General features: G+C 38.7%; 1 protein-coding gene across 3 annotated transcripts in view; it reads right to left on the bottom strand.

The window, feature by feature from the left end:
* The window catches only part of LOC137625376 (tRNA (uracil-5-)-methyltransferase homolog A-like), an 83,918-nt gene that overhangs the window by 14,943 nt on the left and 41,446 nt on the right, over nt 1–27,529 (bottom strand). For all 3 annotated transcript variants that reach the window (XM_068356239.1, XM_068356237.1, XM_068356238.1), the window contains exons 5-14: nt 27,083–27,275; nt 26,409–26,536; nt 24,902–25,024; nt 23,735–23,862; nt 22,136–22,244; nt 20,400–20,522; nt 19,333–19,525; nt 18,323–18,473; nt 17,741–17,838; nt 16,790–16,875 (exon numbers count right to left, since the gene is read on the bottom strand). In XM_068356239.1, the coding sequence (XP_068212340.1) occupies nt 16,790–16,875; nt 17,741–17,838; nt 18,323–18,473; nt 19,333–19,525; nt 20,400–20,522; nt 22,136–22,244; nt 23,735–23,862; nt 24,902–25,024; nt 26,409–26,536; nt 27,083–27,275 (1,332 nt within the window). The remainder of the gene's footprint in view (nt 1–16,789; nt 16,876–17,740; nt 17,839–18,322; nt 18,474–19,332; nt 19,526–20,399; nt 20,523–22,135; nt 22,245–23,734; nt 23,863–24,901; nt 25,025–26,408; nt 26,537–27,082; nt 27,276–27,529) is intronic.

The following is a 27,529-nucleotide window of genomic DNA, read 5'->3' as shown; positions in this document are numbered from 1 at the left end:
CCAAGGGGTTATTTTTTTCCCAGCACATTTTGCAGTATATTTTTTTTAAATTGCTCTAACAGCCTTAATTTTTGTCATAGAGAGGTCAGGTTGGTCTCATTCTCTTGGAAAATGCCTGAATTTTTTTTTAAAAATTATCAAAAATATGAAAAAAAAATAAATTTTTATAGCATTTTTTTGCAAGGACGTACCAGTACATCCATGGGGGTAAAGGGATGAGTTTTGTGAAACGTACCAGTACGTCCTTTGGGGGTAAAAGGGTTAAGTACATCAAGGAGGGGACGAAAGGACTATCTTGAAGACAAGGGGGCACTGAAAAAAGCTTGGGGAACCACTGGTTTAGTACAAGAATCTCTTCAGAATTTTTAATTCCTATAAACACACTAGTTGCTGAAATGCTTTTGGACTGTACCCTCTAAAATCCTTCAATGGAAAACACTTAAACTTAGTCTATTAGTAAAAGAATGAAAAGACTTAGATCCTGTGGCATAGTAAAACTGGACTCGCTATATAATTTCTAAAACATCTTTAGCATTTGTTGGAAATTACTGTATAATGAAAATTAGGGGGAAATAAGTAGCTGTCCCTCTTCGAAACATTGAGGAAAAAGATGATTAAAATTTGATCAAACAAAATTAAGCAACCCAGTGAAAATGCTATAAAAAAAAGGCTTAAATATACACAGCTTCTAAACTGTACCCTCTTAAATCTTTCAATGAAAAACATTTAAACTTAGTCTATTAACTCTTTTACCCCCAGGCTCTTTGGAAATTTACAACCCTTAACCCCCAAGGGGTTATTTTTTCCCAGCACATTTTGCAGTATATTTTTTTTAAATTGCTCTAACAGCCTTAATTTTTGTCATAGAGAGGTCAGGTTGGTCTCATTCTCTTGGAAAATTCCTGAATTTTTTAAAAAAAATTATCAAAAATATGGAAAAAAAAATTTTGTATAGCATTTTTTGCAAGGACGTACCGGTACGTCTATGGGGGTAAAGGGATGAGTTTTGTGAAACGTACCAGTACGTCCTTTGGGGGTAAAAGGGTTAGTAAAAGAATGAAAAGACTTAGATCTTATGGCATAGTAAAACTGGTATAATTTCTAAAATATCTTAAGCATTTGTTGAAAATTAATGTAATTAATTAAAATTAAGAGGAAATTATTAGCTGACCCTATCCTTCTAAATTCTCCCCTGGGTAGTGAAAAGGATGAAAGAGGCCCTTTGCGTCTATAGGCGTGGGAGATGATGATGATGATCCTTCTAACCACAGGAAAAAGATGATTAAAATTTGGATAAAATAAAATGAAGCAACCCAGTGAAAATACTATAGAAAAGCTTAAAATGTACACTGCAAGGTTGATTTGTGCAGCTGGTGTACGAAATACAGAGAACATTTATATCAATGTCACCGGGCTTTGACTCGTCACTCGGTACAGTACAAAGATTATCAAATTATCTAAGGAACATTTAGTATATATGAAAATTATTTTGCAATAAATGAAAAACAAAAATGAAACTATAATAAAGTTTGATTATGACAAAAAAATATACAAAATGAACTGTATGATGTTAGCTGGGTCAAAACAAAAACTAAAAAATAGCTTGATGTTGAAAACTAAATACAGTCGATGTTGTAAAATCAGTTTATCACTATTTAAGTATTAAAAAAATTTTGTAAAGAATGATGAAGTATTGCATCACTAAAGTATTCATAAGGCCTATAAAATTATTACTAATAATTTTAATGATACTAATTTTAATAATAATTATTTTAATAATTCTAATTTTAATAATTTTAATTATAATTCTAATAAGTTTAATAATTTTATAAATTAAATACTGATAAAATTACTGTACTGTATTGGGCGTTAACAACCTTATCAGACATTTACAGGACCACAACGAAATGATTATACAAATTTGACAAATATAATAAAAATAAAAAAAAAGAGAGAGTGGATCAATATACTACGAAAAAGAATGAATACAGAAGTCCCCTTCCATATCCCTGTTCTCATGTCGTTCCCCAGTACATCGTGAATTTATGTATATAAGCAAATCTCTAACACGGACTTCTATTAATATTGCGGGGTTTCTGAGTTCCTACAATCTTGTAATAAATTCCAGCCAGTCAATAAACAATCCGTTTTACTTACAAATACAAGTATGCAAAAACAGTACCAAGCCAACTGAAACGAGACAAAAGGAAGCGGCCTTCGTGGGACTTACTTCGTACTTCGCTACGACTTCGTGTCGGGTTCGGGCGGGGGCAGAGGAGGAGGAGGAGGAGGGCGAGTCTCGAGTTCCCTCGCCAGGGGGTCGTCGTCTTTCGGCGTCCGAACTCTAAAAACGAGTCGGCTCCATTGCATTTCTAACGGAGAGATTTCTCCTGGATGCTCTCCACTTGGAAAAATACTTCAATCTCTTTATTTATAAGAAAAATACTTCAATCTCTGAATGAAAGACAACTCGATCTAAGACTTTCAAACGAAAGAGTTAAAAACCCAGGAGATAAGAAATGCTTTTTATTTCCATTCAGTATTTCATCCTGTTAAAAGCTCTATGTATAAAATACTTCAATCTCTTTAGTGTAACATTTCTTAAAAATACACTGATACGTTTTGCCTCCATTAAGAAAAATACTTCAATCTCTTCTTTAAAATACTTCAATCTCAATGTGATATTTCTTAAAATACAATAACACTTTTTGCCTCCTTTAAGAAAAATACTTCAATCTCATTGAAATATTTCTTAAAATACACAAATAGTTTGTCTTTTCTTTAAAAAGAAGACTTTCATCTCCTCTTTAAAATACTTCAATCTCAATGTGATATTTATTAAAATACACTTAATATTGTTCGACTCCTTTAAAAAAAACTTTCTCATTATGATATTCTTAAAATACATCATATTTACCTATTTTTAAATAAAATACTTCAATCTCTTATAAAACACTTCAATCTCTTGGTAATAAGATTTCTTAAAATACACAAATATTGTTTAAAAAAAATACTTCAATCTCTTAATCACATTTTTTTAAACATTTCAATTTCCATTTTAACAAAATATTACAAAAATATAAATATAATTTCAGACATTGATTGATTGATGAGCTTTCTGTCATATTAAAGAAAATATGGAGTTTTTATGATAAAACAAAGTTTTATGAATACTTACCTGGCAGTTATATATACATAGCTAATTATCTCTATTTCGGCAGAATTTTTTCTAAAACTAGGCAACCGCCTTGTGGTGGTTGGGTGGTAACACCCGTTAAAGGGTGGTAGGAGGAATCATTCCCGTTTTCTGTTCTTCAGTTCATCTATGCCCGACCTGTCTCCTGAGGGGAGGTGGGTGGGCCTTCGAATGTATATATAACTGCCAGGTAAGTATTCATAAAACTTTGTTTTATCATAAAAACTCCATTTTTACGAATAGAACTTACCTGGCAGTTATATATACATAGCTGATTAACACACTTGGAGGAGGGTGATAGACAGTAACATCGTTGGGGAAACAACCAAAAAAGTTGTAGGATAAATAAACACCTTGATTCCTTACCTGCTCAGGTAGCTGACTTCAAAGGTTCCTGCCTCTTGAGTCGCTTTCCCTTAGGAGTGTCAGCCAGGATGTGACCTGCAGTGCTGAAAACACTCAATCGAGTCTGTCAACGGGGTGAGACCAACAATCTGACTAGACTTCAGGACTACCTATTGCCCAAAATAAAAAACCGCAACTTTACCAAACCAACCACCTAACATTTGCAAAGTAGATAAAAATGATCTAACTAGACTGAGGTGACTGTACACAAGTCGAAGTCCTCAGACAACCAATAAAAAAATACACCAACCTATGCACAAGTAAACAAAACTAAGGTTGAGGGGAGGTAGTAACTCCTTTGCCTAATACAGAAGCCGTAGCTACGTATGGTCCCAAGGTATAACATTTCTCATAATCCACCCTCACCTCTCTGAGGTAATGAGAGGCGAACACAGAGTTGCTCCTCCAGAATGTCGCATCCATAATTTGACGGAGCGACATGTTCTTGCGGTAAGCAAGCGAGGTCGCAATGGCCCTCACTTCGTGGGCTTGCACTTTTAAAAGTCCGAAGTGTTCCTCCTCACACAAGAGATGCGCTTCTCTTATCACTTCCCTCAGGAAAAAGGATAAAGCGTTCTTGGAAAGGGGCTTTTGAGGATCTTTCACAGAACACCACAGGGAGCTAGAAGAGCCTCTCACACTTTTTGTGCGAGACAAGTAGGTCTTGAGGGCTCGTACTGGACAGAGCAGCCTCTCTTGCTCTTGACCCACTAAGTTTGTCAAGTTAGGAACCTCAAAGGTCCTCGGCCAGGGCTTAGAAGGGTTCTCGTTCTTAGCGAGAAAGTCTAATCTCAAGGCACAAACTGCCCCATTCAGATTGAAGCCTACCTGTTTTTCAATTGCATGGACTTCACTAACTCTTTTAGCTGTTGCTAAGGCCAAAAGAAAGAGGGTCTTCTTGGTAACCTCCCTAAGGGGAGCCTGTGAGATGGGCTCAAATCTCTTGGTGCACAGAAATTTAAGAACTACATCAAGGTTCCAAGAAGGGGGCTTTAACTGGGTCTGCTTGATCGTCTCAAAAGACTTCAAGAGGTCATGTAAGTCCTTGTCGCGAGACAAGTCCAAGCCCCTATGCCGACAGACGGAAGAGAGCATACTTTTGTACCCTTTGATAGTGGACACAGCTAGCTTAGCGTCCTGTCTGAGGTACAACAAGAAATCCGCAATCTGGCTCACAGAGGTAGTGGATGAGGAAATCTTGTGCTTCCTACACCAAGCCCTAAAAGTCTCCCACTTGGACTGGTAGACCCTCTGCGAAGAGACCCTCCTCGCTCTGGCGATAGCTTTCGCAGCTTGCGCTGAAAAGCCTCTCGATCTGACGAGCTTCTCGATAGTCTGAAGGCAGTCAGATTGAGAGCGAGGGGGTTTTGATGATATCTCTCGAAGTGGGGTTGTCTGAGCAGATTTGGACTTGCAGGGAGGCTTCTTGGAAAGTCCATCAACAAGTCCACCACCTCCGTGAACCATTCCCTCATCGGCCAGAACGGAGCTATCAGGATCATCCGTCCCGAATCGAGGAGGGCGAATTTCCTGACTACCAGATTGATGATCTTGAACGGGGGAAAAGCATAAGTGTCCATCCCCGTCCAATCCATCAAAAAGGCGTCTACTGCTATTGCCTCTCTGTCCGGAACTAGGGAGCAATAGATGGGGATCCTCTTGGATAAATTGGAGGCGAAAAGATCGATGAGGGGTCTCCCCCACAGCCTCCAGAGACTCTGACAGACCTGTTGGTTGAGGGTCCATTCTGTGGGAAGGACCTGCCCTTTCCTGCTGAGCATGTCCGCCCTCACATTCTTCTGTCCCTGAACAAACCTCGTCAGCAGGCTTATCCTGTTCTCCTTCGCCCAAAGAAGGAGCTCTCTTGCTGTCTCGAAGAGAGACAGAGAGTGAGTCCCTCCTTGCTTCCTGATGTAAGCAAGAGCTGTGGTGTTGTCTGAGTTGACCTCCACAATCTTCCCAGACACCAAGTCCTTGAAGGCCTTTAGCCCCAGAAAAATGGCCATCAGCTCCTTGTTGTTGATGTGCCATCCCAGCTGAATTCCTTCCCAATAGCCTGAGACCTCCTTGCTTTCTAGTGTTGCCCCCCAGCCTGACTCTGATGCGTCTGAAAACAACACTAGGTCTGGGTTCTTCTTGTGTAAGGAGATCCCTTCCCCTAACAAGGCTGGGTCCAGCCACCACTTCAGAAGAGTCTTGACTTCTATTGGAATGGGGAAGGAAAAGGAGTCTTCCTGCATCTTTCTGTTCCATGTCTTCGAAAGAAAGTGCTGAAGAGGCCTTAGGTGGAGTCTCCCCAGAGAGACAAACAGTTCGAGGGAGGACAGAGTCCCCAGCAAACTCATCCACTCCTTCGCTGTGCATCTCTTCTTGTCCAGGAAAGTTCTGACTTTTACGAGACACTTGGCCTGTCTTTCCTGAGAGGGAGAAGCCCGAAAAAGAACTGAATTCAGAACTATCCCCAAATAGAGAATAGTCTGATTCGGTCTGATCTGAGACTTCTCCCTGTTGATGACCAGGCCTAGATCCTGAGCCATCATAAAAGTCTTCCGTAAATCCTCCAGACATTTCTCCCTCGATCGTGAACGAATCAGCCAATCGTCCAGATAGAAGGATATCCTTATCCCTTCCTGATGCAGCCAACCTGACACATTCGCCATTACCCTGGTGAAGACTTGAGGAGCCGTGCTGAGACCGAAGCAAAGAGCTCTGAATTGGAAGCACTTGCCCTCCATTACAAACCTCAGGTACTTCCTCGAAGTCGGATGGATGGGGACATGGAAATATGCGTCCTGCAAGTCGAGGGACACCATCCAGTCCCCTGGACGTACTGACGCCAGCACCGACTGAGTCGTCTCCATGGAGAACTTTGTCTTCTCCACAAATACGTTGAGCGCGCTGACATCCAGGACGGGTCTCCATCCGCCCGAGTTCTTGGGGACCAGAAACAGGCGATTGTAAAAGCCTGGGGAGACTAGATCCCGAACCGGTTCTATCGCCCCCTTGTCTAGCATTTGGTTGACAAGGTCTACTAGAGCCTTCTGTTTCCCAGGATCTGAGTACCGGGCTACTAAGGCCAGCGGAGCATCTGCGAGAGGAGGTTTTTTCAGAAAGGGGATCTTGTATCCTTCCTTGATGACTGAGAGGGACCAGGTGTCCGCCCCTCTCCTCTTCCAGGACTGCCAAAAACCTGACAGTCTTGCGCCTACCGTCTGGAGGAGACGAACTTCATTTCCTGGAGCGAGGTCTGAAAGAACCCCTGGTAGATCTTGGTCCTGAATCTTGCCTTCTCCCTCTAAAATCTGATCTTGAAGTAGTCCTGCCCCGAAAGGGCTGCTGGAATCTCCTTTCCTCCCGTTTCAAAGAAGAAGGAGGGGCTGCAAAGGGCTTACGAGCAGAACGAGATAAAAGGTCTTGGGTGGCTTTTTGGGCCAGAGAACGCGTAATGTCATTAACCAGAGACTCGGGAAAAAGATGTTGAGAGAGGGGGGCGTAAAGAAGCTCAGACTTTTGAGCATTGGTAACAGACCTAGAAGCAAAAGAGCAAAGCAGAGCTCTCTTCTTTAGGACCCCAGCTGAGAACAGAGCAGCCAACTCATTCGCCCCATCTCTGAGGGCCTTATCCATACAGGACATAATGCTCGTAAGGTCCCTAGATCCATCCATCTGTTCAGTTTTCCTTGCGAGGGTCCCAAGCGACCAGTCTAGGAAGCTAAAAACCTCAAAGGCTCTAAAAATACCTTTGACGAGATGATCCAGCTCCGACATTGACCACATGACCTTGGCTGAGTTGAGAGCATGCCTTCTAGCAGAGTCCACTAAACCAGAGAAGTCACCCTTGGAGGAGGAAGGCACTCCCAGACCCAAAGATTCTCCAGTTGCATACCACATACCCGCTCTTGAAGCAAGACGAGCTGGTGGAAACGAGAAGGAAGTCTTAACTGTTTGTCTCCGCTCCATCATCCAGTCATCAATCTTCGTGAGAGCCTTCTTTGCGGAGATAGACAGCTTCATCTTGATGAAGGCCGACTGTTTCTTGGCCTTCTTTCTGTTAAATTGGGACTGAGGAGATTGAGGGGCAGCAGGTTGGAATTCCTCTCCAAAAAGTTCAAGAAGGGAGCGAGAGAGAACTTTGTAATCTCCCACAGCATCGGCAGGATTATCATCGTCATCAGAAACATCCTCGAGGGCCTGATCCACATCTGCAATATCCTTCGAAAGAGAAGAATCCTTAGAACCCGACAAGGGCAAATCAAAGGCATCATCCTGCAAAAGACGGGTTGCATCCTGGAGTCCCGCGCTAGAAGAATCCTTGGAACGAGAGGCAGTATCGTCCCGAAGAGGCAGGGTGGTATCGCCCTGGGACCGAGAACGAGAGGAAGAGTCGTTCTGTCGTCGAGAGCGAGAGGCGGTATCGTCATGGCGGCGAGAATGAGAGGCGGTATCGTCGTGGCGGCGAGAATGAGAGGCGGTATCGTCGTGGCGTCGTGAACGAGAGGCGGTATCGTCGTGGCGTCGAGAACTAGGGTCGGTATCGTCGTGGCGAAGCGAACGAGAGGAGGTATCGTCGTGGCGAAGCGAACGAGAGGAGGTATCGTCGTGTCGAAGCGAACGGGAGGCGGTATCGTCTTGGTATCGAGAACGAGAAGCAGCTTCATTCGATAAGGTATCGTCCCGGTATCGAGAACGAGAAAACGTATCGCCCTGGTATCGCGAAGAAGTATCCGCCTGGCGCAAGCACACATTCCTCATCCTGGCGTAGAGAGGGAGAAGTTCTCTTTAAAGAAGAACTCCGTTCTCTCTTAGAAGCAGACTTCTTAATCGGCAACGAGTCGTCTTTTACGTCTGTCAGACTGGGGCGTGAGGGCGACTAAAGGCTTGTACTAAAGTCAAAAGTTGTTCCATGCATGACAGACATAAAGGATTTAGCAACATCAGCTGGGTCTTGCGGATCCGAAGGGGGGGGCTGACGAATAACACTCGTATCTTCGGCAGCAGGCTTCGTCCTTTTCACAGGCACGGAGTCGAAATCATCCTCCGACGGACAAGGTTCATAACTGCTAGAACCGGGAGAGAAAGAACGAGACCGTTCGTCGCGGTTCCATCTCCTCTTAGTAGGTCTTGAAGCTTCATACTTCCATTTACGTCTGGACGAATTCGGAGAAGAAACAACACATCCGACTCGTCTTTCCCGTGACGGTCAAGAGCAGCCTGGGAATTAGACAACAGGACTGTCTGAGGCGACGGCTGACCGAGGGTACGTACCTCTCACCCCCCTTTCGGTCATCGACGTACCTTCTCCCTTGGTCCTGGGAGCTTGGTAGAGGTCTAGGCCTAGGGGTATGACAGATTCGGTCGGTCGCCACCTCCACTGCACTAACACAAGCACTTTCACTTTTCCTTACCTTTAAAGGCCTCCAGCTGTTCTTTAATGGCCTTCAACTGCGGCCCGCCAGGCTAGCGTACCGAGGGTCATCCGTAGATACGGAACCTGTAGGAGGTGCAGGAGTTACTACCTCAAGGGAAGGATCAACTTCCAAAGAGGAATCAATAATAGGATCAAGTAGATAAATCTACGCTAAGTTCGTCTTCCTTACCACTAAACAGACTTAGACTTAGACCTAGAAGCTCTCCTAACTCTATCGAGCTCTAGCTTACGCACATAGCGCTTCATAATTAACCAATCTTTCTCATCCAAAACCTTACATTCCCCGCACCTATTATCAAGGGCACAAACAAAACCCCTACAATGAGAACACACAGTGTGAGGATCAACCGCCATTTTGGGTAGTCTCACCTTACATTCCTCATTCGCACAGATACGGTAATGACTCTTTTCACTCATAATGAAAAACAGCAAAAAAAAAAAAAAGCTAAGAGAAAACAAAATACTACGATCGCCAAAACCCCAAATCAGAGTACTTCACCAAAAAAAGCAGACTGGTTTTTTTGGCATTTCCAAATGAGACTAAATCCTGGTCGGATACGAGGTTTTCAAAAACATATTCGACCTTTTCCCTTTATAATAATACATTAATATTCAGAATATCTGGACTTTTCACTTCATAATACATTAATATCCAGACCTTCCAAAGGAAGAATACTTACGATAAAAATACTTCAATCTCTCACGAGAATTTCCCGACGATTCAATTTCAATACATTGGTATTGAAAAAGCACGATGAATTGATAATTGATTGATTGAAAGTTTTCTGGCATCCTGACATTCAAGGTCATTGATGCCCATAGCATTTATTATATATAAATAATAAAAAAATATTCAATTGAAACCATAAAAATTAAGATGTCATTATAAAAGTTTAAATAGTTTTCAGAAGACCTGTTGCTGAAGTAAATCTAAAAACATTCAAGGTCATTGATGCCCATAGCATTTATTATATATGGAAAATTAAAGAGAATTCAATTAAAACCATAAAAGTTATGATGTCATTATAAAAGTTAAATAGTTTTCAGAAGACCTGTTGCTGAAGTAAATATAAAAATGCCGCTCGCATAGTAGGACACATCACGTCCGAGAATCTTGGCAAGGATGAACCTGCCATCCTCGCCTCGAGCCTCAAACAGATATCTATTTCTTAAGTTATTATAATTAGGGCATTCGGTTAACAAATGCCAATGAATTGATAAAGTATGGCCAGACATTACCTTGCATTTAGTACAGAACTTAACTCTCGACATACAACCATAGTACAATGTTATAACAGTAATGCATTTAGAACAGTTATTAAACTCACAGGAAGAGTGGATCGTCGTAATGAGCGACTGTCACCCATGTGAAAAATACTTCAATCTCTTTTTCATAATTTAAAAACAAAAGTGCTACCTCCCAAAAGCCATGTGAGAAAAGACATTTAACATTTCAATAAGAAAAAAAATCAATGAAATTAAATAAAAATCTCTTTGACATCAAACCCTTTTTACAGTTCCAAAAATTTCTGCCCAAAAGATAAATAAACTTCACGAGAACCTGTTCATTTCCTTTCCTCATTGGGTTATTTTCCTTGTTGGAGCCTTTGGGATTGTAGCATCTTGCTTTTCCAACTACGGTTGTAGCTTAGCTAGTAGTAATAATATTAATAGCATACAATTTGACTTGCAGTATTTAAGAACACCTTGTTTTATAAAAAGAATTCAAATATAACTATAAACACTATCAAGATATCCAGAAGAATAATTTACAACTGGAAGGTAATAAATTGTTACAGTCATTAAAAGCAACAATACCTAATCTGAATTACTATGATTATTAATAGCTATGCTACAACCCTAGTTGGAAAAACGGGATGCTATAAGCCCAAGAGCTCCAACAGAGAAAATATCCCAAGGAAAGGAAATAAGAAAACAGATAAAATAGTATGCCTGAGTGTACCCTCAAGTAAGAAAACTCTGAACCAAGACAGTGGAAGACCATGGTACAGAGACTATGGCACTACCCAAGACTAGAGAACAATGGTTTGATTTTGGAGTGTCTTTCTAGAAAAGCTGCTTGCCATAGCTAGAGTCTCTTCTACCCTTACCAAGAGAAATATAGCCACTGAAGTGCAGCATTTAACCCCTTTGGTAAAGAAAAATTGTTTGGTAATCTGTGTTCTCAGGTGTATAAGGACATAGAATATGTAAAGAATAGGCCAGACTATTCGGTGTGTGTATGTAGGCAAAGGGAAAATGAACTGTAACCAGAGAGAAGGATTCAATGTAGTAATGTTTGGCCAGTCAAAAGATCCCATAAATCTCTAGCGGTAGTATATCAACGGGTGGCTGGTGCAATAGTTAACCCCCTCAGTGAAGAATTGTTTGGTAATCTAAGTGTTGTCAGGTGTATGAGAAAAGAGAAAATGTGTGAATAGGCAAGAAAATTCTGTTTGTGTAGGCAAAGGGAAATAGGGCCATAACCAGAGGGGGATCCAATGTGGTATTGTGTGCTGATCATTCAATAGCATATATAAGAACTTGCATCTGCTTGATTTGGGAGATGCAATGAGAAAATCACTTCAATAAGTTGATGGCAAAAGGTAGAGCTTAGTAATGCCAAGGACGAGAGCATTTAAAAAAATTCTTGGGTTGAGGCAATGATAGAAAGCCAAGGTTTCTGATATTGATGTGTTCAGGTTAATTAGAAAAAAACCTTATTTTACGTTAAGCAATACTTTATAGTACAGTATTCCTTTTCATGCTAGAATTTACTTTTAATATTTTTCGAGAGAGAGAGAGAGAGAGAGAGAGAGAGAGAGAGAGAGAGAGAGAGAGAGAGAGAGAGAGAGAGTTGCTAATGCAGGAATCACACTATTCATTTCTTGCTCGAGGTTTTCGCAAACCTACAGCCAATCCTCGCGAGCAAAGTGTTGTAGAGTCATACTGCGATCTCGAGGTTCGAGGAGCAAATAGGAGAAAGTGTAAACAAAACCGATCAGCTGATATCATCCTGCCGCCCAAAAATTTTTCAACAGTTGCCGTAATATGCTTTCACGGAATATTACGTCAACTGAAGAATTCTAAAACTACAACAGGATGAACAAAGCAAATTTTTATCATCTCTTGATGCTTGTTGGACTCGAGATTGCCAAGCAAGAGCACGTCCTATTTGCAGCAGCTATCTTGTTTGTTTGTAACCAGTCAAGCTTGGGATTTGTGCTCGCTGCTTCCTACCCAGTCGGGAAGCCGAAACCTTGAGAAAAAAGCTCCTGGTTTCCCATTTTCGGCAGCAACGACTTGCTGCTGACGGAAAAAAGCCTATTGTGATTCAGGCCTAAGTCGTCAAGAATGTGTGTGAATCTGGAGGACAACTAGGTATCCAATGCATTATCTGGACCATGTTGAAATTACAGTTTTCTTGCGAGTGTAACGCGAAGTATCGTAAGAGAATGAGGACAATATGTACTACCTTTGCAGATCACTAACCACGTCGCCATCATCATGACATAAACACAACATGATGAGATATTATTCCTTGGCAATTACCAATATCACTTGGTCTTCTCAATTATATTGCCAGAAAGGCTGTCTTTAAAACAAGTTGCTAAGCTTGTAAACAAGAAGAGAATTCAAGTTGCTAAGCTTGTAAACAAGAGAATTATTTTTATTATTTTCACAAAGTGCTGTTAAACTACAATATTTTTCTATACAGTACTTGGTAAAATCAATAAAAATGCATTTAACCGCACATTTACAGGCATAGCAACTTTGCTTTACAAGCAGTATTGCCAACAGTTTCTTTTGAGCTAATGACAGCGTAACCTGCAACAAATGTACCGCTATCAGAGGTCTCCATAGCTTCCAACGAAGTATACCGGAATTAACAAAGCCAGCTGTACCTTGCGATGCTGCTTCTGATAATGTTACTTCACATATATATGCCTAACAAAAAAGAATCTTTGTTAAACTAAATGCTAAAGTGGATTGAATACCTAAGCTCAACAGCTCCGAGTTTGATTTTAAAAACGAGAAATACAAACTGGAATAGGAAAGTGTGGGGTTTTTGCACAGTCATGCATCTCTATCTATTCATCAAGGCACTTCCCCCAATTTTAGGGGGTAGACGACGTCAAACAAATGAACAAAAGTGGACCTTTTCTCTCTCTGCTCCTCCCAGTCATGTAGGAAGAGATAAAAGGAACCTAAGAGAAAAAGCAAAGGACCTCCAACACTAGTTACATATGCTAAAGAACCCCCACCAATAACTGCGAACCAAATACACCCATAAAGGGGTAAAGTCAAAACTTCTAATGAAGATAAATAATTATGCACTTCCAAATGCATTCTTGAATTACCGGCTACTACTTTCCTTTCAAAAGAAATGCCTAAAGAGTACGAGGAAGAAATTGTGATTGAAATCCAATCACTCATTATATACGCCTTCACCTGGTGTCCAAGTAACATAGCCAATGCTTATGGTCCACCAACCACCAAAGAGCAATAGAAAGACCTTAATGAACTTCCTTAGCTACCGAGGCAAAGTGTAGCTCATTATATACGTCTCGTATTTGCAACCAATGCTTAGAGTCCACCAAAGAGCAATAGAAATGTCTGAACAGATATCCTCGGCTACAGCGGCTAAGCGTAGATCTTCGAGTTGTCTCAAATTGCATAAATATGCATGTCGAGGGTCACGGACACGGAGGTGGAGGGGGGAAGGAGAGGAAGGCGATAGTTCAGAAGGAAAGACAAATAGTAAATGATATGAGAGGGAAAAATGACTAAGAGAAATGAATGCTCATGATATTAGAGAACGGAGAAGGCTTACACAAAAAAGCGACCGCACATAGGGGTAAAGGCTGTAGACAAAGAGGAAAAGGACTTCACTGTACATAAATAGAAATGATCCTCGTTCAAAGGAAGTCGAACTTTGCTTCTCGGCGACGAAGCCCCGAGTGGAGATCGAACTTGGGAACCAGTAAGTTTGGATTTCCAACAGTGCAACTAAGCTACCACCACAGTCACAGTCTCCTTTTGCTCAAGTTATGGCACGAGTAAAACACAGGGTTTGTATTTGTGTGCGAATATGCTCGACCAACTGGTGATTCTTGTCCTCCTGTCGAACCTCTAAATTGGAAAAAATACTTCAATCTCTTTCCTTAATCAATCTTAAAATCAGTTTGGATGCATGAAATATATATTGCAATGGTAAAATCGTTCATTCAGTTGTCCATAGCCATTAAGAAATTGTATTATCCAATCAAAAATAAGATAAGAAATAAAGAAAATTTAAAAAAATTCTATGGCACTGGAAGCTATAAAATCAATTTGGATGCATGGAATATATATTGCAATGGTATAAACGTTCATTCTGTTGTGCATAGCCATTAAGAAATTATATCATCCAATCCAAAATAAAATAAGAAATAAAGAAAATTTTAAAAAATTCTATGGCAGTAAAAGCTAGCATTTTAAAACCATGTATTCTATCTACCATGGCACTTCCCTCAATTTTGGAAGGTAGACAACATAAAAAAAACATTTATTTATATATGGTGAGAACGGTGCAGTTACATGAAAAAAAAAATTGATCAGGTCTTCCATTTGAAGAAGAAAAAGAACCTTTATATTTGAGATTATCATTATTATTATTATAGTTTATTACTATAAAGTCCAAGTATAAATTGACGAAAAGTTCTTCTTTTGACAAAGAAAAGAATATTTTTGTTAAAGATCCCATTAAAATAAATATAAATAGTGTTAAAAATATCATGGCACTGTTAAGTTAATTTTGAAATCATCTATAATCTATATATAGTATAGTGACAACAGTACATATATAAAAAAAAAAAAATTGAAGACCGGCTCTTCTATTTTGAAGAGGAAAAAGATCCGTTATATTTCTGTGATCATCATTATTATTATTATTAAAATTTGCTACTGTAAAGTCGGGGCATAAATTGACGTAAAATTCCTCTCTCGGCAAAGCAAAAAATGTTTTTATTATGAAATGATCCTATTAAAAAGAAATGGAGAAATTTTAAAAATTTCATGGCACTTCAAGTTAGTTTTAAAACCATCTATAATTTATATACAGTACAGTGAAAACAGTGCATCTATACGGAAACTAATAGAAGACGGACTCTTCTAATTTGAAGAGGAAAAATCCCAATCAATTTTTTAGATTATCATTATTATTATTACAGGATTATTACTATAAAGTCCGAGAATAAATTGACAAGTTTCTCTCTCAATAGAGTAACCGATATCTGCTGTTACATACACTAGCGGACCTCCGGACCTCCCTTCAAGACTTCAGAAACTTGCTCCTACTTTTCTCTAAAGTTAAAACTTAAAAGTAAAGGGTATGCCACCAAATTCATACAATTTTACAGCATTCTAGTTTCAACTAGCATAATAATTCCACCGACCGAAGCGTGTTATTAATCGTCCATAAACCCATCTACGTACCTAAGTTTTAACACTTTTACCCCCAGGCTATTTGGAAATTTCCAACCCTTAACCCCCAGGGGGTTATTTTTTCCCAGCACATTTTGCAGTATTTTTTTTTAAATTGCTCTAATAGCCTTAATTTTTGTCATAGAGAGGTCGGTTGGTCTCATTCTCTTGGAAAATGCCTGAATTTTCTCCAAAAATTATCAAAAATAAAAAAAAAAATTTTTATAGCATTTTTTTGCAAGGACATACCGGTACATCCATGGTGGTAAAGGGATGGCTTTTGTGAAACGTACCAATACGTCCTTTGGGGGTAAAAGGGTTAACTACAATAAAATAGTTTGTTGTCCAATAGAAGAAGAACTGAAGGCTATCATTAATGAAAAATAATGAATCCATATTCGTTTGAAATCTGTAAAGCCTTAAGAACCAAAATCCATTGTGATGTGCTAAGGATAAGCTATCTGGTTTGATCATCTAAATCATGGGCTCCCAATCTTTATGGCCTTCTGTGCCCCTTGGGCATTTTTAACTTCCTGTATACCCCCAAAACTGATGATGAAAAATACAATGAAATTGACAGTGATATATTTTTCAATCTTATTGCAGATTAAATCATGCACTACACCAGTGGTTCCCAACCTTTTTCCTGTCATTTCCCCCTGCACCCAGTGCAACCATCCAGATTTCCCCCTTCTTGTGTATGAGGGAAAGGGTAGTTGAAGCACACTGTGACGACTTACTAATTTATTTTTCCATTATACAAATATACTGATAAACAAATAGTTACAGAGTAAAATGGATAGAGAGCGGTTAGTAACAACTAACCGCATAGCCATAGAGCTATGAGGTTAGATGTTACTAACCGCTCTCTATCCATTTTACTCTGTAACTATTTGTTTATCAGTATATGGAGAGCGGCTAATAGCAAAATAAAAGGACTTTTGTTTATTCTTCTACTTCAAAATTGAATTAGTGAGAAGGTTGAGGCTGCTTCTTGTGCACCAGTGTATCAATATCAGGGCTAGCTTTATCACCTGATACTTTTTTTAGTTAGTAGGTAGTGTAATTATTTCCCCCCCAGTAGCTTCAAATTTCCCCCAGGTTGGGAACCACTGCACTACACCTGTACACAGTACAGGCCATTCTATCAGTTCCAATGTACCCAATGAGTAAAAATGTACCACTGGTTAGGAACCCCTGATCTAAATAAGTGTCTTCGGGCTAAGCTTAAATTCTAGATATTTTCAGAGATATCTACAAAACAGACTATCATAAAAAAGGATAATAATACTCACGTCTTCGCTACTGCCCGCTTGATACTCGCCCTCGGGCTTCGCGGGTATGCGTTTGAAGTAATCTTCGTCGCGAGGCAGCGGGTTACCTGCATCGAGAGATCACTTACGGGTTAATCTAATACGTGTAGCCGAGGCCTGCTACTATAGACACGTAGGATAATAAATGTGTTTATTGGCTTGGAAGAGCTAGGGATTAAATTAAGACTAATGAATGAACTACAAGGTTATGAATATCATGGGAACAATTAAACTGTAGATTTGGATCAGATGTGACCTCTACAAATTATTCCTTGAGAAAATAAAAAACAAATCTTTAATGTTTAAGCCCATAATAAAAGATAATTAAACCATTGCTGACAAAGATATAATCATAATGAATATTAAAACTGTTCTTAATATATTTTATCTTAATTGTTCATTACTTCTCTTGTAGTTTGTGTATTTCTTTTCCTCACTGGACTATTTTCCCTGTCGTAGCCCTTGGGCTTATAGCACCCTACTTTTCCCTACTAAGGTTGTAGCTTATCTAGTAATAACATCATCTTTAACCACCATTGAACAAGCAGTGTGTTACAAGCACAAGGACTCCGAAGGGGAAAACGGTCTTGCAAGGAAAAGAGAAATGGCATAAACAAATAACCAATGAAATTTATATACATGATAAAAAAACAAGATGACAAAGACATTAAGATATCTTCCCAGTGCAAGAATGAATGAATGCTATGTAATTATCTGACAACATAACATTAGTGGTCTCTGATGGCGATTCAAGTATGATAAATTAACAATTAGTAACTTTACGATGAAACAGAAATCAATGAATAACTTGATGAAACTTAAAATTTAATATATTTAAAATCGAGTAAGAAGACCAGCTTCTAATATGAACTCAAAAATGCCACTGGCATCATAAAAAAAAGTCCTCTCCGAGAATTCACAAGTAAACCGTACCTTCCATTATCCTTCTCCACTTGCGTTCCTCCCACCTCTCGAACAGGATGAGCAGCTCGTAGTGGGGCGTGTGAGGGAAGAGGTCGACTACGGCCGCTCTGCAATGATACGTAAAAATCTAAAGGAAGGAACACTTCAACCATGGATGCTTTTCTATGTAATTACATCAAATTCTAAAATCACAACCTGTATAAAATGTAGAAAGAAAAGTTTCAATACGACTAAAGAAACAGCTAAGCTATGCCCCTATAAATCACGGTCCCACAAGAACCGTGAATTAACCCTTCTACCCCCAATGGACGTACTGGTACGTTTCACAAAACTCATCCCTTTACACCCATGGATGTCCTGGCAAAAAACTATTTACAATTTTTTTTGCATATTTTTGATAACTTTATGAGATACTTCAGGCATTTTCCAAAAGAATGAGACCAACCTGACCTCTCTATGACGAAAATTAAGGCTGTTAGAGCAATTTAAAAAAAATAAACTGCAAAAAGTGCTGGGAAAAAAATAACCCCCTGGGGGTTAAGGGCTGGAAATTTCCAAATAGCCTGGGGGTAAAAGGGTTAACAGACTCACCTGATTGGAACAAAAAATTCTCCTTTATAATTTTTGCTCTTCGGTCGAGAGAGATCGACGAAATTCTTGAAGGCACCGTCGGGATCGCACGACATGTAGATTAGCCGATCCATGTTCTCGCACTTGCGGAGCGCTCTGATAACACTCTCGGCTGTTGGGAGATTGACTGTTAGAATATACTGAATGTAGATGGCCACATCATACTAAATATAAACCAGAGAAGTCAGTGGTTTTAGACCTCTGCTAATGAAGATTGTCAATATCTTACTACCGTCTACAGACGAAGCTTTCTCTTTTTGATATGTTAATTGTGAATTAATCTACTTTTATAACAATTTGCCAATGAAGATCGTTCCTATTTCACTCGCGTCTACAGACCTAGCTGTTCCTTTTTTATATGATTGTGAATTTTGAATTAACCACCTGTACTTTATAATAATTTGCCAATGAATAATTAATATTCTACTACCGTCTACACACCAAGCTTCTCTTTTTCCATGTGCTGACCGTGAATGAATCCACAGTATATCACTAACAATAACTAGAATCTAGTAAATTTAATGGGTTTTTTTGCATAGCGTGATATCTATACGTTAAAATCCGGCGAAAATCCGGCCAAGAAGTTCTGACGTATTCCTGCTCACAGACAAACGAATATAAATATAAAAGCAGGTTACTTTACCAACCTCCTTGGTAGAGGTAATAAAAATAATTCTCACAAAGGATTTAATTGTTTGTAAATCAATTCTCCGGTTTCATAGGCATTTAACATCGTATTATTATTGTAATTAATACTTTCTGAAAGACTGAATGAGTCTTAAAATATCCTTGAAAGAGGTAACAATGAAAAAAATAAAAAATTCTCAAAGAATTTAACTCATCTTCATAAACCAATTCTCCGGTTCCATACGCATTTAACATCATATCACTATTGGAATTAATACTTTCTCAAAGACTAAACAAGTCACGAAATATCCAGAACACGAGAATAACAAAATCCAATGACTCACGCAGTCCGGCTCGCGGCGGATCGACGACGCCGACTGTCTTGTATTTGGCGCACTGCGCCAGCACGGCGTTCATGTTCACTTCCGCCTTCCCGGTGTAAATGGCGACGTTGGCCAGGCCGTTCAAATCTGCGTTGTGCCTGGCGTCCTCAGCAGCTTTCTTGACCATTTCGATGCCGTAGACTTTCAAGCATTGCTGAAGAGGGAATGTGGAAAACAAGATTATGTATGGCGAAAGATTTCAACTGAAAAATGGCTTCAATAAACATATTATCATTTGATTGAAGATAATGGCTGCCTCATCAATTGAAAAATGGCTTCAATAAACTTATTATTATTATTTGATTGAAGATAATGGCTGCCTCAGTGACATTAATTGTTCTCTATAAGAGTCAAGATAAGAATATAGAGGCAAACCAATCAAGCAAAATTCAGGCCTATCCAAAACTTGACTTAGAATTCCTAACGAGTTATGAAAAAACTCGTTAGGAATTTAAGAAGTTTCTTTGATTTACAATGACCAAGATTTGTGGGTTCTTTGATTTAAAATGACCCAAATTTTATGTTTTTTCACTGCCAATGAACAAGACTTGATATAACTTTCATTTACAATGACCAATATTTGTTTCTTTGACTGTCAATGACCAAAATTTGATGTTTCTTTGATTTACAATGACCAAAATTTCATGTTTTATTTTTTATTTACAATGACAAATATTTGATAATTCTTTGATTTATAATGACCAAAATTTGATGTTTCTTTTTATTTACAATGACAAATATTTGATGTTTCTTTAATTGCCAATGATTAAATCTTGATGTTTCTTTGATTTACAATGACCAAGATTTTAAGTTTCTTTAATCTACAATGACCAAACCTTGATAATTCTTTGATTTACAATAACCTAAATTTCTTAATACTCTATTATTATTTTTATTATTAAAAAGAGAAGAATAATCAGCCCAATGAGTCAAGCTCAGCTCTTAACAGAGCTGACCTGTTGATACTCAAATAACAAAAGTTAAACTGGGATAAAAACGACATAAAAAACACGGACAGACGAACTTACGTCGGCCAGGGAAACTCCAATGGTGCCGGTGCCGCAGCAAATGTCGAGGATTACGGAGGTGCCGTCCAACTCGGCGAAGGACGCCACGGTCTCGTACAGCGCTTCGCATCCTTCGGTGTTGACCTGAAATTGTTTATTCTCGTCAGAGGAGCGAAACAGATGTATACAACTAAGATGATCTTCGACTTAAAAACATTTGGAGATACAAAATCAAATCCAACTAAAATCATTGAATCTTAGATATTTCATCAAGAGTTTTTATACTGTAATAAGATAAAGAAATACTGTAATAAAATAATATTATATAATTTAATACAGAAAGCAAAATGATATTTGATATAACCTAGTATTTAATTTGTGTAAAACGGGACTATTCGTTGACTTTTGTAGCTGGAAATCATAGGCATGGGATTCAGGTTAGGCCTACCCTATGCCAAATTTTATTAAATTATATCTACAATTATATCTGTATACAGCGTTATTCAACAGTCATGTCTTTTCACTTTATACCAGTCAAGTGTAACATAGCATGAGAACATTGAGATGGATGTGTGGGGTGACAAGGAGAGATAAGATATGAAATGAGGTAATTAGGGGTACCACAGGAGTTAGAAAACTATCATATAAGATCCAAGAAAGCAGACTGAGGTGGTATGGTCATGTCATGAGAAGAGATGAACAGTATATTGGGAGGAGAGTGATGGAAATGGAGGTACAGGGAACGAGAAGGAGAGGGAGACCAAAGCGAAGGTGGATGGACTGTATCAAGGATGACCTTCGATCAAAGGGATTAACCGGTGATGAAGTGTGGGACAGGGGTAGATGGAGAAAGCTGGTCAGACACATCGACCCCACATAAAGGTGGGAGGGGATGCACACAAAGAAGAAGAAGAAGAAGAAGAAGAAGAAGAAGAAGAAGAAGAAGAAGAAGAAGAAGAAGAAGAAGAAGAAGAAGAAGAAGAAGAAGAAGAAGAAGAAGAAGAAGAAGAAGGAAGAAGAAGAAGAAAGTAGACTGAGGTGGTATGGTCATGTCATGAGAAGAGATGAACAGTATATTGGGAGGAGAGTGATGGAAATGGAGGTACAGGGAACGAGAAAGAGAGGGAGACCAAAGCGAAGGTGGATGGACTGTATCAAGGATGACCTTCGATCAAAGAGATTAACCGGTGATGAAGTGTGGGGCAGAGGTAGATGGAGAAAGCTGGCCAGAAACATCAACCCTATATAAAGGTGGGAGAGGATGCAGACAAAGAAGAAGAAGAAGAAGAAGAAGAAGAAGAAGAAGAAGAAGAAGAAGAAGAAGAAGAAGAAGGGAAGAAGAAGAAGAAGAAGAAAGTAGACTGAGGTGGTATGGTCATGTCATGGGAAGAGATGAACAGTATATTGGGAGGAGAGTGATGGAAATGGAGGTACAGGGAATGAGAAGGAGAGGGAGACCAAAGCGAAGGTGGATGGACTGTATCAAGGATGACCTTCGATCAAAGAGATTAACCGGTGATGAAGTGTGGGACAGAGGAAGATGGAGAAAGCTGGCCAGAAACATCGACCCTACATAAAGGTGGGAGGGGATGAAGAAGAAGAAGAAGATATCTACAAACAATTTGACATACAACCAGCTTCTTAAAAACCATCAAGTTCGTAAGCCGAGGACCTGTATTGACAATTCTGACTCGTCCCATCTCAACAACTGAAATCAACGAGTCAACGCGCAGAGTAATCTCTCGGGCGTTAGGTACCTGGAAGAAGGACTCGCAGGAGATGCGGAACGTCTTGCCGAGGACCGTCTCGGTGATGTACTCCTCCCCCCACAGGTGCTCGAACTCGATATCTTCCGGACCCGGTTCTCTGAAATCAGAATAAAATGTTTTCAAAATATCTTATTTCAATTGTTCAATACTTCTTGTATTATTAAAATCTATGTTTTTAAAATATCTCATAATTGTTCACTACTCAGTCTATTTTTTTTCCTTATTTTCTTTCCTCGCTGGACTATTTTTCCCTGTTGGAGCCTTTTCTTTTTAAAATGTCTTATTATAATTGTTCATTACTTTTTATATAGTCTATTTTTTTTCCTTATTTCCTTTCCTTGCTGGGCTATTTTTCCCTGTTGGAGCCTTTCCTTTTTAAAATGTCTTATTATAATTGTTCATTACTTTTTATATAGTCTATTTTTTTTTCCTTATTTCCTTTCCTCGCTGGGCTATTTTTCCCTTTTGGAGCCTTTTCTTTTTAAAATGTCTTATTATAATTGTTCATTACTTCTTATATCGTCTATTTTTTTTCCTTATTTGCTTTCCTTACCGGGCTATTTTTCCCTGTTGGAGCCCTTGGGCTTATAGCATCTTGCTTTTCCAACTAGGGTTGTAGCTTAAAATGTCTTATTTTAATTTTTCATTACTTTATATAGGGTCTTTTTTTTCCTTATTTTCTTTCCTCGCTGGGGTTTTTTTCCCTGTTGGAGCCCTTGGGCTTATAGCATCTTGCTTTTCCAACTAAGGTTGTAGCTTAAAATGTCTTATTTTAATTTTTCATTACTTTTTATATGGTCTATTTTTTTCCTTATTTCCTTTCCTCGCTGGGCTATTTTTCCCTGTTGGAGCCCTTGGGCTTATAGCATCTTGTTTTTCCAACTAGGGTTGTTAGCTTAGCTAGTAATAATAATAATAATAATAATAATAATAATAATAATAATAATAATAATAATAACACCTACACTCCAATAACTTGACTTTACAATAATTTCTCCTCATTTCACCAATACCATGTCCGACACATCACAACATAATTGTAAAGTTTTAAATAGAGATATTTATATTTTGTCGATATAAGTTTATAGGTTCATCAGACTCTAGGAACTTTGGTTTTCAAGATTTAAAACGTTTTTGAGAAAATTTTATACATTAGATTTAAATTTCTATTTACCATAGCCTTTTATATAGAAATCTTATTTATCCTATATAATAATTTTATTTTTCAGTAAGTTTTTATATAAAAATCTATATTTATCCTATATTTCATATATACATTTATTTTATATTTTACCATTAATTTAATAAGTATTTTTACCTCTAGAATTTTATCGCGCCAGCTCTGTAAGTCGAGCTTGACTCAAGTAAGCTGGTTAAGGTCTTCCCTTTAAATAATAATAACCTAATAAACAAATGATGAATTTTGACTTTCACAAAACAAGAATTGTTTTCAATCAAAGTAATGATATTCTAACTCAATTGAACAATTTCAACTCATTATTTCATAGTTATAAATTATGAATTACTTATGCCTAAATGACTGGAACTTCTCTAAACTCATTTAATTCTAATAAACTGTTGACTTACTTCTGCCCAAACGCCTGGAAGAAGATGGAGGTCACGCCGGCCGACGTGCCGACCCCGTCCTTGAAGTAATCTATGATGTCTTGCTTCAGGTCGCCGATGTCTTCCTCTGAGAAATCTTGCGGATGGATCTGCGGACGTAGAAGAAATCCTTGAGAGAGAATAATGATATATATATCATTCATATACCAAGGCACTTCCCCCAATTTTAGGGGGGGTAGCCGACATCAAACAAATGGAAAAAAAGGGGCCCTTTCCTCTCTACGCTCCTCCCAGCCTGACGACGGACTCAACCGAGTTCGGCTGGTACTGCTAAGGTGCCACAGCCCACCCTCCCCCGTAATCCAACACAGATGAAGCTTCATAACGCTTAATCCCCTACTGTTGCTACCTCCGCAGTCATCCAAGGCGACCGGAGGAAGCAGCAGGGCCTACCGGAACTGCGCCACAATCGCTAACCATTCATTCCTATTTCTAGCACGCTCTCTTGCCTCTCTCACATCTATCATCCTATCACCCATAGCTTTCTTCACTTCATCCATCCACCCAAACCTTGGCCTTCCTCTTGGCAAGGAAAATTATATCGATGAACAGAGAAAGAATGAGATAGATTATCGATTACTTCACCCACGGCTAAATATGAAATATTGCAATGCAAAAATGCCCCAAAAGTTTCTCTCAGAATTAGAGTAGAGAACTTTTGACTTTAATATGACAATTCAGAAGTATGGATAAATGGAACCTCATCTAGGGCCAGGGCCTGGGAGGCCAATTGAGGAGTAAAGTATACTACAAAGTTCAAGTTTAACGAGGTTGAATGACAACTGTAGTAATAAGAAGGGAACAGATGTTGAGACTTATAAAATGTAGAGTTGGAAGAGGATGAAGGACCCCTGTTAAGTTGAAAGACAATGGACCAGGTTAGGTGCAGAGACAATGCACCAGGTTTGGTGCAGAGACAATGCACAGATTTATAGAGGTAACCACTGTCCCCTTACAGCGACGAACTTCAATACAGTACTTTGAGATTTCCTTTTGGCGAGTGGTTTACCCCAAGGCGATTCCTGACCCAGATCACTTTGTCAAAAGGGGTCAGGATTGCTTTAATATAAACGGACCCAAACTCCACTGTAAATTTTAACCTTAAACCAAACACCCTTCTATACTGACCACAACGGCTATGAGAACATCGTCGTGCGACGACGTCCTGACGGTGAGCTGTCTCCACACCCCTTCGTGGGTCAGGGGATCGAACGGTTTGTGCTCCGAGCTGCGAATGTAATCCTGGAATACCTGTTGGAAAATAAAAAGGGGTAAACATCAGTTTGTAAAGAAGTCACTTCTTACCACTAGGTTCTTAAATAAAATGGAGATTGCATAGAAAAATATTGTTCAGTTTTTAGTGGGCTTAGAGAAATCATTAAATTTACAGGTAAAGTAATCCTTCGGCTATTGCAAGCATCATGTACCAAGCCCCCACTGTGATGGTTGAAAACCGCTAAGTAGATAAATAAACCTATATTCTTTTTTAAAATTGCTGTAATTTGCCCGTACCTATAACCCCTCGTGAATAACAATAACAACCACAGCCATTTATGGACCTATTATTTCCATGTTGTTTATACTATACAATTCTCGATTAATTTTTCTTACTATTTTTACTTACCACATCAAAATTTATTAGTTTTCTTAAATCATTTTTTTTATAATGAACTTGAAATTGATAAATTTAACTCATATATCAAATATGATATTATACTTGAATTAAGTTGTTAACAATATATATACTGTATATATGTATACCGGTATATATAATTTTTCTTAACTTACTCATCAAAAACTTGGAGCCTTACCTAAGCCTTAGAACATAAGCTAGTTATAACTCAAAGAACTATGAAAAGAATAATGATGGGAATAACACAAAGAGAAAGAAAGAGTACAACATGGTTACGAGAGCAGACTAAAGTAGAGGATATTCTAACAAGAAAAAGAAATGGACACGGGCAGGACATTTTAACCCTTTTACCCCCAAAGGACGTACTGGTACGTTTCACAAAACTCATGCCTTTACCCCCATGGACGTACCGGTACGTCCTTGCAAAAAAATGCTATTTAAATTTTTTTTTGCAAATTTTTGATAATTTTTTGAGAAACTTCAGGCATTTTCCAAGAGAATGAGACCAACCTGACCTCTCTATGTCAAAAATTAAGGCTGTTAGAGCAATTTAAAAAAAAATATACTGCAAAATGTGCCTGAAAATAAATAACCCCATGGGGGTTAAGGGTTGGATATTTCCAAATAGCCTGGGGGTAAAAGGGTTTAAGAGAATGACATATAATAGATGGACATTAAGAATAACAGAATGGGTCTCAAAAGAAGCAGGAGAATTTGATATTGTAAAAATATTTCGCAGACAAAAGCAAATGCGCATCTTAAAACACGTACGAATATTAACTATTGCAAAAAGCAAATGCGCATCTTGAAACACGTGCGAATATTAACTATTGCAAAAAGCAAATGCGCATCTTAAAACACGTGCGAATATTAACTATTGCAAAAAGCAAATGCGCATCTTGAAACACGTGCGAATATTAACTATTGCAAATGTAAACGAAAACATTCGTACCATCTCTACTCGGCACCGTCAAATCTTAACACCAAAAACATCCAACGTACCTCGACGACCTTCTTCATAGTGTTTGGAATGTGAACTAGATGACCTACTGGTCCGACAGCCAGGCTCCCGGCCTTGTAACTGGAAACTCGGAATCCGACGGTCGGCAAATTGTCTTCGGGGTTGATGCCTAGAAGGTGACATCGGAAAATTAATAAAGCTGGAAATTGTTCTTAGTTGGGAAAGCAAATTCCCATATCTTCAAGGAAACAAGGAGAGGTAATAATTAAATAATAAGTAAATAATAATAACTAAACAAGATCTGAATGCAAAGGATGGTGAGAGCTATGAAAAATCTTACACAAGCATAAAGAACTAATTGAATAACATTGTCAGAGATTATCTATATCAGGAATAAGAAATTTAATAGACCTTCAGCAGCTGAAGACCAGATAGGATTAAAATACTCAAAACAAGGCAGAATGAAAGAATCAATATACTTTTTCAAAATATTGATCACCGAAAATCTTAGACTTTCTCAATACGCCATTTTTTGTGCAACTTAAGAAACAGACTCAAATGTGTTTCTCATAAAATGATTTTGCTATCAAGAATCACACATTACGTTTTATGAGACGTATGGAATTAAAGAAATATTATCAATGCCTAGATCTGGATATTGAGGGGCCACTGTCCTCGACATACAATCATACTTCGTCACAAAGAGACAACTTACCGACTGTGAATTCGCACTTGTTACGATACGCGTCGACTTTGGGCGACTGGACTATCTCGTCGATCTCGCACACCTGGCCTTTGCGTCTCAGCTTGTGAAACTTTACCCACTGTTTGAGTTCCGGGTTGGTATTCGCCATTTCCTGTCCAAGTTTCCTCAAAGCGGCGAGACCTGCTTTCTGTTTCTTTTTCAGCTGGAAGAAAAAAAGATTTAAGGTTAGAATAAGCAAATAAGTTTCCGGTGTAAATACGAAAACAAGTTTCCGGTGTGAATAAGGAAACAAGTTTCCGGTGTAAATACGAAAAACAAGTTTCCGGCGTAAATAAAACTAGTTTCCGGCGTAAATAAGAAAACTAGTTTCCGGCGTAAATAAGAAAACAAGTTTCCGGTGTAAATAAGAAAACAAGTTCCCGGTGTAAATAAGAAAACTAGTTTCCGGTGTAAATA

Source organism: Palaemon carinicauda, chromosome 32 (genome assembly GCF_036898095.1).
Source record: "Palaemon carinicauda isolate YSFRI2023 chromosome 32, ASM3689809v2, whole genome shotgun sequence".
Lineage (NCBI taxonomy): Eukaryota > Metazoa > Arthropoda > Malacostraca > Decapoda > Palaemonidae > Palaemon > Palaemon carinicauda.
Note: the sequence above shows the minus strand (reverse complement) of the source record. Positions and strands in the feature narration are given on the sequence as shown.